The sequence below is a fragment of the Geospiza fortis genome, unplaced genomic scaffold, assembly GCF_000277835.1.
Source record: "Geospiza fortis unplaced genomic scaffold, GeoFor_1.0 scaffold40, whole genome shotgun sequence".
Classification (NCBI taxonomy): domain Eukaryota; kingdom Metazoa; phylum Chordata; class Aves; order Passeriformes; family Thraupidae; genus Geospiza; species Geospiza fortis.
In genome coordinates, this window is record NW_005054297.1 from 21,859,663 (window position 1) to 21,872,608 (window position 12,946).

Consider the following 12,946-nt stretch of genomic DNA (forward strand, 5'->3'; position numbering starts at 1 on the left):
CTGTAGAATCTGAAGTGAAAAGCAGAAGAAGTGGATGAATTATAGACATGCCCTTCATGAACCGTAAATCAACTCCTTCATCTGCACCTTGTAGGCAGGACTTCAGTAAAAAAATAGTGAACCTTGAGGTAAGATTTAAACATAATTGTGTTTTAATGATGCCTTGAATTTAGTTCCTTACACTAGCACATGGTGAACTGTGTTAGAAGTGAGGGATCATGAATTCAGTCATCCTATGTGACGCTGGTGTTTCCCATCAGGAATGGTCAAGCTCTTTCATTCTATTAAGTAGGAGCAAGATATGACTGATAGTGAGAACTGTTTTGAGGCATTCTTGTCCGTGCATTTTTATCTTTAGTCCCTCTCTTTATTTCTATACTGCTATATTAATTTTTTCTTGTTACAGTTGTTGTAGGTTATATGTGTGTTGTGTATTCTTCTGTGCCCAGCTGCCTTCTTTGCTACTAGCTTAGGAGCCCTTGACAAAATGAAGGACTATACCATGTACTGCCTTTTGAAATCATTAGAAGGTGCTTTCAGACATGCCTCAAAGTTTGAGACAAAGCACAAACTCTACAGAGCCAAAGAGAAACTTGAAAACTTTAACAGACCAATAACCTGCAATGGAACAGAGGCGCACAGGGAAATACACAGACTGTTGTTGCATGTTGGACAGATAATAATTTTAATCACAGTTTTTTGGCTGCATAAGACTGCTTGGAAAGGAAGAGAAAAGAGGGTTTGGCTGTAAATAATTCTTCCATTCATCAGACCCCAAAATTGTGAAGATATCTGAATGAGCACTTTGTACAAAAACCACAAAAGTCAAGGGAATCTCAGACCACATTAAAGTGTGAAATCTCTCAGCAAATGTGATTACAGCTTTAAATAATTGATTAAAACTCAGAAGGGTCTAATGTGGTCATTTAGTCCGAACTCCTGCACAACGCAAGTATTAATCAGAGAAATCCTATGACCTAATTAAATGAAAGATTCTATTTTTAAAATATATAAAATAAAGTTTTTATAAATAAATTTTAAAAATCATTAAGCTAAGAAAATACAGATTAAGATTTAGTTTTGTGTGTATGGGTCCAAGAATCCAATCTTGGCTAATTTCTCTAGTGTTTGGAAGAAATAATTTGAATATCATTTCTATTCTCCAATGTCTAGTTTCAAATTCCACTAAGATTGGTTTAACTTTAACAACTTCCCACTAGATCTGTTTTCTTGTAGATATTCTGGTGTAATGTAGGTGCCCCTTACCTCTATTAAATATACCATACTACCGCTGTACATTTTTAAATTGAAGGCATGGCTGTGGCCAGTTTTTATGTACTTCCAGTTTTCAGCAACAACTTTACACTGATGGCACCAAAACCTATATGAAATATTTCAGTGATAGTTATATCAGTAGGAAATCTTAGAATACAATCACAGTGATTTGGATTGGAGAAGACCTCTGAAAATAGTGCAGTCCCAGTCCCCTGATAAAAGCAGAGTCTGCTAGAACTGTATGAGTTGAGTATGCAACATGTGAAATATTCTTTTTATAATCACTTGATCTAATATACATCTGTATGAATATTTATTAGTATGTCCACTTCCTATAGCACTCTCTGGGGTGAAGAAGGCTCTGTTGGATGATCACAATGCTGTGCTTATGTCATGGTGTCCAGTTTTGAAAGGGGATGCGAACAGCTGTCAGTTGTTGGGCTTCAAATATACTTACGGACTTACTGCTAAAGTCTAGAGCACCCATGTGGAGAATCTAGCCATGACACTTAGAAATCTCTATGTAGAAATGTATTATTGGGCATCTCCCTCAATTATACTGGCATTCATGTTCAGTTCATTGTTCTTCATCAATTGACAACCAGGAGCATCTTTTCAGAGCTCAACCTTTGCAAATGAGTAACATATTCCTTTGGGAATATGGAAAACTAATTTTGATCCCAAGATATAAAAGGCATAATTTTCCTAGTCTTAGGTATCAAAATGATTGAAGTTCTTCAGAATTTAAGAGGAATTATATTGACTGTGTTAACTAATTTTACTGTGGAAAATTTTACTTGTTTTCAAAATTAAAACCAGTAAGAATCATGAAACATATCCAGTCAGACTGAAGGTTTTAAATTACAGATGATACTTATAATAGCTCCAGATAATAGTCTGGAAGTATATTAAGATTGGTATTCTGAATCAGAATTACTCTTAATCATTTTTTATTATCTTTCTCCTCTTGATCGATATAGCGTATATGAAATATATATTTGAATACTGAGATGAGCATGTTACTTCTTCTCTCTTGTGTTTTGAGTCTGGATATCATATGCCGTGGTGAAAGATGTTCTCAGTGAAGGAAATTTTTCAACCAGATGAGCCTTTCCCAAAGAGGTTAATTTTCTGAATATGATAATGCTGTTAATGTTTATTAGTGTGAAACATAATGAGAATATATGCAAGGAGGTTGTCTTCTCACTCTCCTCTTCAATAAAATTTATGTTTCTAGATATGTTAGAATATAGAGGAATGCAGAAAGAAATGAGAATAAATTAAGGTCATCAAGGTAAGGATGTCCATTATTTTTCTGTCAAATGTAACATCCAGACTTGAGCACAAAAAATAGTAAGTGACTTATTTCTATAAGGCGAAGCCCTGTACTGAATTTTCTTTAGGCTGTATGACCATCCTGCCATCTCTTGATAGCTGCCAGTTTTAAACTCGTAGTTTGTTCCTCTGGATGAATGTTATTTCCTCAGAAAAAATAATTATTGGGAATTAGTAGAACTATACAAATCCCATCAATGGGGTAAGCAACAATATTCTGCTAACATTTCATTTTGCCCTCTACTTTCTTCCTTCCTCTCTTAACATTCAATTTTCCCACTAGTTCTGATAATTTTCATGTCATTAGGCATTTCTCCTTTCCCTGGACACTTGTGTAAGTGTCTGCTATGAGTTAAACTCAGGGCCATGTGCTCTTGTTTTATTATTCTGTAAGTATTTCATGAAGTTGTAGATATGAAATATATATCCCAGAGCAGACATTTAGAGACATTTTGGAAGTCTTAAAGCTTCCCAATGCTTCCTTCAACACCCTTCTGTTGGGATATTCCAAAGATGAAATATGATGTGCCATTATTTGCTAGTTAGATTTCTATTTTGAATATAAAATATAAATTTCGGAGCACCAGTTTTAATTCTTCTCTGTGTGTTTTCCAGATTTCTAAATCTACTGCCTAATTTACATAAAGTAATTACTACCTGTGCATCTACATTAGTGTTTAGGTGAATTTAGGAGTGAACTTTTAAAATGTATGTCCTACTTTTCCTCTCCTACTGTATTTTTTGCATTATAGAATATTCTGTAAGAACATAAATTGTTTTTATAATTTGTGTTTTCATAAATGTTTTTATATATATATTATATTTTTTCATGTAATGAAACCAGAGCATGCTTTCCAGGAGTGAGCTGACACCACTCCAACTGATGAAGGGCAGTCCATCTGTGGGACCTGACTGGCATTAGTCCAAATTGAATTCCCTTGAAGCACAAAGAACACGTATTGCTTCACTCCCCATATCCATCACAACTTCCTCCTGCAGTCAGAGGCAAAATAGCTGAAGTAATCTGAGCTGGCTTTTGATTTTTCTTGCTTGGTTATTGAGGTAGTAGTATGAGCAACATAAATAATTTTGTGCTTTTAAATTATGTATTCATAATCAAGTTTATTATGTTGTCATGATCAAGACATCACTGCACCACATCATTATCATTATTATGTCGTTGAAAATCAATAGGACTGAAGGATGGAATGGTAAACTGATTTGAAGGCCATACAAAACTGGGAGTAAAAGTCAGGTGTTTGTCATGCTGTTTAAAGCTGTAAGTGCTCAGCTATATTTTATAATATCATAATGGACACCAGGGGATCCCTTAATGTCATCAGCTTCCAATTATTCTCTTGATTAACTGTTTATTTAGTCTCATTATACAGTTGGATATTCTGTCTTGCCTTGCCATTTACAATTGGCATGGTTGTCCAATGATCACTTGCACCAATAATCTCATTTCACAATAGAAGGGAATTTTAGGCAGTCAAATGTAGTTCCCGCTAACATAGCTCTTTTCTGTGCTAGAAGTGTTTCCAGAAACAGAAGCTTGTGTAGTTTCTCTGTACAGTTTCAAAGTAGCTTATGTATCACTGATGGTAAATATGTTTCCCAGTATACTGAAGAAAGAAAGCCTCTGTGGTTGCTGCTTAGAAAGTCATATACAGTTGGCATTTTTGGCTTTGCTTTGTTATTCTATGTAAGACTTGCAGAGCTTTTCTGTTCTTTGGCTTTAGGATTAACATCTATTCATAATTTAATCTTGAAAGGTCCTTGGAGCAGTTCTAAAGAAACATTCAGGAGACAGATTTATATTTCAACCTTTGTTAAAAAAGTGCAATTAAATACGAAAGAAGCTTACATGAAATCTCTTTCACATTCTCTCTGTTGCTCACTCTCACACAAGTTGTGTGGATGACCAGTTAACAGCACCTGAAACTAAGCAGAGTTCTCTGAAGAAGGGGCTTTGGCACTTACATAGTTTGGAGGAGTTGCTGTTTAACAGGAGGAGCTGTCAGCATCTTCATTAACAATAATATTTACAATGAAAATAGAGTATTGTAGGGGTGGGAATAAAACTTCAAGCTATTTTTTGTCAATGTTACGCTTTGTTTCATCAATTACAATGTTTTCATCTTAACCTTTGGTATGTGAGTGTAGTAGTCTTTTTAGGAAGTTAAAAATCCTGTTATTAAGATTAAGGTGTGTGTGAACCTGATGTGAAAATGACCATAATGGGAAGTAAGATCAAGGATTCATTCAGCTCAACATCTCATATATTTGTCCCAAAAGCATTCTACCTTGGAAGTAGTACAAGAAATGGCTAAAACTTTTTCACAAAATATTCCTCTACTCCCTAGTAATCTGCAGCTCAGGGATTTCATATCCATGAATCCTTGGGATTCAGATTCTCCTTGTCATTTTGTTGGGTTCTTTTCCCCCTCTACAACAGCCTGCTACAACAAGTTTCCACAATTTAAATACATGTTGTATAATATGCCTTTATTTACTTCTGGGCCTACTTTCTTTGCAGTCCTGTCCCTTTACTGAGCAAGTTGTTTCTTTCTGACCTTTTTCTGTCACTCAAGATTGTACCATCTTTATTGTATTTCTCCCAGTTACCTCTTTCCAATCTTTATTCTTTTTGTTTCCTGTTATATTTTAAAAAAGTTCGTGTGTTTGTTTCAAGTAACAAAGTAATTTGGTTTCATCAGTGACCTATATATTCCATTGTTGCAAACATCCCTGTTGAGGATGTTGGTCATCTCAAATATTTGGTGCTATTGAGAAATGCAACTTAGAAGCAATTTGCCAGCCTAGGTAAAATATTTGCTAGACTGTCTTTAAAATATGAAGATCTGTTAATGCTTATCTGAGAAAAGATTTTGAAGAGAAAGAATAGCAGAGGAGACTTACAGAGGAGATCTGTTTTAAAGGAAATATACCTCTCCTAAAAAACTGTCTAAAAGAATAATTCCTAAAAAGATGGGAGCTGCTTACATCCTATGGTGCTTGCAGCACTTCTATATGTATAGACCTTCTCAATGAGTTGATTTTTAAATGATCAATTAGATCTGAGAACTAAAATAATTGATAAGTTTTTTTCAGTTATTCCAGAAAATGGAGCCCTAAAAACATAAATTAAAAGGAAAAAAAAAGGTAAGAAATGTGTTGACTTATAAATAATGATTCAGTTAATGATATATATGCATTTAACTTTATACATGATAATTATTCTGATGCAAACCAGATTTGAACAGATTTATATGCAAACAGGGTAAAAAACAAAAAAAAACCCCAACAATAACCTCCCCTCAAAAAGCCCCTCCCTAAACAAAACCCCAAACAAAACCCAGCCAGGCAAAGTAAACAACTTTTTTTTTTTTTTTTTTGTGGCTTAGAAGGCAGAACTAAGCCAATGTATTTAGATAGCACAAAGTAAATGGATGAGCTATTTATCATATGTTAATAGGAGTTTTCAGCCATAGTAGTTTTTATTTTTGTTTAAGTTTTAGTCACTTCCCCCAGAAGGATGAGAAGTTAAACCTGCAAAGAAAAATTGGAATTGTGTTCAGTTTGCAGTTTTGGAGGAATAATGGAAGTCTTAAAATGATGAGATATTACTCTGTAGACAAAGGTACAAAAATGCTAATTTATTGCTAGACTGCAGCGTCCAATTTGCATTCCAAATCAGACTGCAGATCTCCCCAAATTAGTAGGTGCCCTCACAGTGTATTTAACCTATGTTTTTCCAGAGCAAACTCCTAGAAGTGTATGTGTCTGTATGTGCTTCCTTGTGTACATACCCACATGTGGTGCTTCACCATTTTAAGATCCGGTTATTTTAAAAGAGCTTTGAAGAAAGCTGATTTGAGATATGAGGAATCAGAAAAAGAATTGATGCAAAAACTGCTTTAAACCTCTGAACTGCCTCTAAATTCCTGTTTACTGTGACAATGAGGATGTGTACAGTGCATAAAATTTGCAGTGATTATTGTCTTGTGTTGAATTGTGCTTGTGTGTGTAAACACATATACATACACACAAAATTGTATTGCTATAAAGATATTTTTTAGAATACTGTAAGGGCAATAGTGTATATTTGTGGTTAGTTCCTGATGATACAGATATATGAGAAGAAGAGAAATGAAGAGTCATATTATTCTTAAATGTGCTGATACAGGAGGAGGGGGAGAGGCGGGGGGAGAGAGAGAGAGAGAGAAAGACAAGTAATACAGCATAAAGAACCCACAGGCATTTGGGCTTTCCCACTTCACTAGCAAATAGGGGGAATTATGGGTTGGTGGTCTGCTTCCCTTTAGGAGGACACTCCTCCATCTGTTTTCAGTACAGCCTGTTTCCAATTTAAACACAGATTTCAATACAAACCTCGATTTCTTTACTCCATTTTATATGCAAAGTGAGGCTTATGAATCAGTGTCATTGCTATAAGGGCTCAGACCAAATTTCCCCCAAAATTCACAGGCTCTTCATTTGAATACCTGCTTACAGTGGTACACAATGGGCAGCTTTGAGAAGAAAAATTGATAATCTTCACGGAAGAGTAATTTGAATGAAATTACACTTGACAGCCTGTCTCCAAGCAAACAAGGAGAGTGAGGGAGCCTTAGCTAAGCTCTGAGGACTTGCCTAAGCCTCTGCCGTTGGAGCTTCCCAGGGAAAAAAAAATCCACACTTTTTCCTACATCTGACTGAAGCTTTTGATTAATTCTCTGTAGCTGTTTCTAGTGAAGAAAGGTAGCCATGGAAGAGAATATGGAAGAGGGACAAACACAGAAAGGTATTGTGTTAAAATTGCTTTTTCTTTGCATGGAGATAATTATTTTGCTGTTCTTTATTTGTCTTAGCAGCGTGCTGTAAGGTTGGGGAGTATCTGTATGTGGCAGATGGGGAAAGACATTATTTTCATATTATTTACTTCATTTTTTTCTCTGCAGTAGCACATAGCATTAAAAGAGTGACTGCCAGCTGATATCTAGTATAAAAAGAATCTAGGTAGCAAATTTTGCACCTATACGAATAATGTTGCGAGCATTTAATGCAGCCTGCTTTCCAGACTAGTCTTTGTTAATGTTCATTTATTTCACGTTTTCACGCTTGTCCAGCTGGGTCAAGGGAGTCTAGTGTGAACTATGAGAGAGCTACTCACACAATATTTGGAGCTGGTTTCAGTTGGATATCTAACAATGTAGCCAGTATTTACACCTTGAATGAGAATCCAGTCTGAACAAAGACCTGGGGTATATTTTGTATGTATTAGGCAGTATTGAAATTTCCCTCTGCCTTTTTGCCACTTTGGTTTTGTAATGTGCTGCAGCAGACTTGCTATCATTCCAATATTCGCATGGCATAGATTTGCAGAAATTAATTTTGCAGGCTGCAGCTGAAATTGCTTTAGCAAGATGTACACAGCATGTTCAGAGCATTTCTGTTCCACGGCTTCTGAATGAAAACAACTGAGTGTTATGGGATATGTTAGCACTTAAAAGACCAATTTAAAGTGATTGTGGACAATTAATTAATGTGTGGATCTTTGGGAGACACAGTGTTTTCAGTCTTTTCACTTAAGTGTTATTCTGTACAAGAGACATAACAGTACTGAAAGGAACCAAGGCTTTTTTCATTTTTCTTTACTGTTAGCACAAAGGGTAATCCTAGTGAATATTTGCTGTGTTAAATTTTTATTGCTTTCATTTTACATTTTTCTAATTCACTTCCATTCTTGGAGGAGGATATAGGAAGTTGCCAAATAATTCAGCATAAATTGCCTGTAAAGGCATATTTTTCTCCACTGAGGCCATATTCTGTTTTTCTGCTCCCTGATCAATCTGCTTCCTACATGTAAATGTCATGCTTTCTCATTATAAGTGACCCATTTAGACAGAATGCAGCTTTGAATTGTTTATGGTCTTGATCTAGATGCACAGTATATAGTCATGACAACATTAAAAGAGGATATATGTGCTCCATGTGTACACACACTTATTTTTATAAATAAGTACATCAGCACTTGATTACAGCAGTTTCTTCAGTTGAATTTTATTATTTGTAAATGAAAGATAGAATAGGAAAGTACAGGACAGGTCAGTTTTTTGTTTTGGTTTGGTGTGTTTTTTTTTCCTGAAGGTGAAAATCAATACTTTTACTCTATGATTCAAATTGTTTAGGGTGCTTTACACCTAGAAATAGAACACATGCTTTTTTAAAAATTCTGAAATGCATTCTTTTGCTTCCTAAAACTAGTAATTTGAACTGTGTGACCAAGAAATCAAAATACGTCATTGCTACCAAATGATGTTGCCTGAAGAAACAGCGTGAAATTCAAAATCCCTAAATTCTTATTAAGGAGAGGGGAAAAAAAAACTACAGGGGAAAGAAAAAACACAGAGAAAAAATTGAATATTTTTTGTATGTTGAAAGAATTTGCTATTGATAAACAGTGCCCTCATTGTTCGTATGATAAGCAGTTGAATGACCAATAGCCACTCAAAATGGTGTGATTAATAGTGTGATTACAACAGCTAACACTACTTACCCCCCACCCCCATTTAAGATGCCATGTGTTCAACCTTTTTCCCCTTTAGTGGTACCCAGCTGTCATCACAGACAGTGGCACAAGGATGTTAAAAGCTCACAAATCATATGTATTTTTCCTTATTGGTGAGAAAGGGAATGCTGTTTAGTTTCTGTCATCACACCTGTGAACTTGTCATTTCAAAATGTGCTCCCCTGTTGGGTTATAACAGCTTCTAGAATATATTTAGAGTTTCAAGAAAATTTGCAATTCAGGAGGAAAATTAAAAAAAATATTTTCAGTTTTGAATTTTTGGAGGTGCTTGACTGTATGATAGGGAAGTATAGGGATGATTATGAAATCCTGGATCTCCTTAAGTTTTGCATTTTGCGCTTGAAAAATATTGACTGGTACTAGTATGACATGGTAGTTCTCTTTCATAGTTTCTAGGGTCTTTTTGCTTTCTTTTAGTGTGCTCTATCTACTGTGTGTTTAATTGATATCCACAGGATAGTTCCAGGTCATCCAGACCAATTTTGCTAATTGTAGTGTTTCAGATATATGGTAATTTATATATTCTACTTTTCATCCTCCTGCCATCTCGAATGAAAATGTTTCTTTCTCTTTTCTGATTTATACAAAATCAATGGGTGTATAAATTGTCACTGCTTATCAGCTCCTGTGCTTTTCACAGCAGATGCTTTGAACCTCCCACTGAACAGCATTACGTCTTGCTAGCAGCCATGATGGAAGTGAATAACTTCATATTGATGCGTTTCATAAATACGATCAAGATAGCTCTAGCAGATTTGGAAGCCTTTATTTCTGAGAATTTTATCAAATAAGATATAATTAAGTGCAAACACAATTCTTAACACAGTGGTTTCAAATAATGACCTTTTGCCACAGTCTCTCAACATGCTAATATTTAATACTTATGATTTCTTCATGCCCGTATCTTGGAAAATTATAAGCAGGGAGATACATTTTTTTTTTCTGAAAGTAATGAATAATTAGAAACACTTCAAAGTAAGGTTCATCTTCTCCCCTCCCCATTTTCTTTCCATTGGCTGCAGAGAGTGTGTTTTCATACTGGCATCACTACTTTAATATGGTTAAATGAGATAAGGCTGTTGCCCAGCAGTTTTCAAGTATAAGGCTGTAAAAATTGAAACCAAGAATAATTTATACTCATAAAATTCCTGTTCTAAAATTCTGGAAGACTTATTGTGCCTCCTCCACCCTATTTTTTCCCCTTTGCTAGGAACTCAGTAAAGGCTGGGGAGGAGGTTTCAAAGGTATTTGCTCTGGAATTATCACTAGCTGTCCAAGAACTGAAAGTGTATAGGAAGTCCATCTCAAATACGAAGTAAATTAACAGTAAAATATATTCTAGAAGGTAAAAAGTCATAACATCTCAGAAATACCAACTTGTTCATGATTTCTGTAACTCTGACATTATGCTACATCCTAGACTTCAAACATACTAAGACATTTGACTGCAGATTTGCTGTCTGAAAAACCCAGGGTAACTAAACTGGGTTTATTTTTCAAAAAGTATCAGGTCCACTAAAAGGCAGAAATTTCACTGATGTCTTTAGGGATGCATGCTAATTTTGAAAAACTCATGCATAAATTGCATGTGGCAGTGATAAGTCTCAGCTGCCAGTGTTTGAAAGACAATGATGTCAAACTGATAGCTTTATGATGCGGAAAAAGGTATATTTCCAGTCTCTGCATTTCAGGTCTTCTCTCTGAGATAGCACTATGACTGCAATGGTGTCCCCAGCCCCAGTTATTCATCCCAATAAAGAACTTTTCAGAGGGCAGGCATGGTCATTTTTTGCACTGTAAGGAACTTGGTACAGGGGAGTGAAAGATTATTCTCACCACAATCTGTTTCAGAAAAAAAGAGAGATGTTCTGGAACACAGCAAATCACACCATTTGCACTAAATGGAAGATGAATTTGACTTTTTTAATGATTCATCCATAACTGCATTTTGCAGTTTGAATTCCTATATAAAATAAATGGGAATGAATGGAGCATCATGTGTTTATAGAGCAGCAAACAGGAGGAAGAGCCTAATTTTACTTAAGCTCTCTTGGCTGTAGTATAGCTAATACAGTTAAGATTTCACCAGTAGGATAGCAAAAAAATATGTAGTGTTATTGTGACTACAAATGATTGAATGCCAGAAAATAGTTTGGCCTGCATTAGCAATATAAGTAGATCTGCAGCCTATTATCAGAGTTTTTTCATTTGTTGTCACAGCATACCAGTAAAGGGGAGCTTTAAGCAGAGTTTTGGAAGAAAATCATAAGGAGACTAGGATGCTATGAGTAAAATGCACGCACAGCCTCTGCTTCTTCAGCCATGAGAGGGTAAATTGTTTCCTCTTACTTCAGTACGTTTTGGAAAATGGTAGACTGACTTAGTAGGATAGTACAGAGTAGTGACATTAAAATTATGAATGAAAATTATATGTTTTATTTAATATTAAGAAACATCAACAGCCAAACAGTCCAAACACTGCTGACATCCTTTCTAAGTTAGTCTTCTAAATCTTTTTATTTACCTCTAAAAGAGAAGAATTTTTCTTCTCTTTTGACTGTTGTTGCAAAGTTGTGGTTAAAATAAGAGTGAGGAAATCCCAGTATTTTGCACTTTGATTTTGTTTGGTGACAATACTTGTAAATAAAGCAGAGGAGTTATTTTTTGTTCTTTGGTGTAAATGCCACACTTTGTGTGACAGCCATGCTTGTATCTTCAGTTAGATCTTTTTATGTTGTTAGTATTCAAAAGGAACTTTGAAATAGTGTTTAAATTTGGCCTTATGAGTAGCAAGTAGTGGACATGTGCGGGCTGATATTCTCCATACAAATCTGGATTTGTAGTGCTTGATTCTTAAAGAAAACATGGTGAGCAGAGGTCAATCTCTATTTCCTTTAGGAATATCTTTTCAACTTAGTAGGCTTAGTTCCCAAGCTTGTGTTCAGATTGGATTTTTGCAAGTTGCTTCAGAGTGGAATGGTCTTAACTTTCATCATGTTTATTATTTCCTGTCCTTAAAGGTATGTGTGTTTAATAAGAGTATCAGATAAAATACTCACTTAACAGTTACAAAGTCACTAACAGAGTAAATAAATTTCCTTTGTAATCAATGCTAAATATGGAAATAAATTTTAGCATTTGGCAAACTACCTCACTGTATTTCCTGCTTAATATTCCTTAGTAGTCAATCAATATGGTTTATTAAAGAAAAATGGAATAACAGTCAATATGAATTTGAAGTTAATTGCTCTAATACTGCAAGAGTTATTCTCCTTTATGTAGTAACTACAGGCTACCTTACTTAATATTATTACATAAGGAGCCCTGACTGGTAGACCTGTAATTTGAATATGTTATTATTCAATACATTAGGCTTTTATTCTAAGATAATGATGTAAATAAATTTAGTCTTTCTTGCTTATTTAATCTTTAACATTGAATGTCTCTGTTAAGAGCAGAAAACTTTGTATTTCTCACAGGCTTGACATTATACTAGTCCTAGGCATGAAAATCCAGCATTAATAGGACTTAATTATAAGGCAGATTGAATCCTCAATTCAATGTGTGAAAATTTAAGTCTTCATGGTTATTTTGACACTTGGATGTCAATTTCATAAATAAGCTATATTAAAAAGATTTTTCATAGGAGATGTAAATGCATAGAAAAAAGTGTTGAATGTATTTTAAATTATTGATTTACAATAATTAGTGAAAAAATACCGCATCAAAATAGCAATATGA

The 12,946-nt window shown here is 34.8% G+C and overlaps 1 protein-coding gene across 1 annotated transcript in view; it reads left to right on the forward strand.

Moving 5' to 3' along the window:
• Positions 1-6,864: 6,864 nt before the first annotated feature.
• Positions 6,865-12,946, forward strand: part of GPM6A (glycoprotein M6A) — a 115,585-nt gene continuing 109,503 nt past the window's right edge. The window contains exon 1 of the mRNA XM_005415544.2: positions 6,865-7,417. Coding sequence (XP_005415601.1) covers positions 7,381-7,417 — 37 coding nt within the window. The 5' untranslated portion in view covers positions 6,865-7,380. The remainder of the gene's footprint in view (positions 7,418-12,946) is intronic.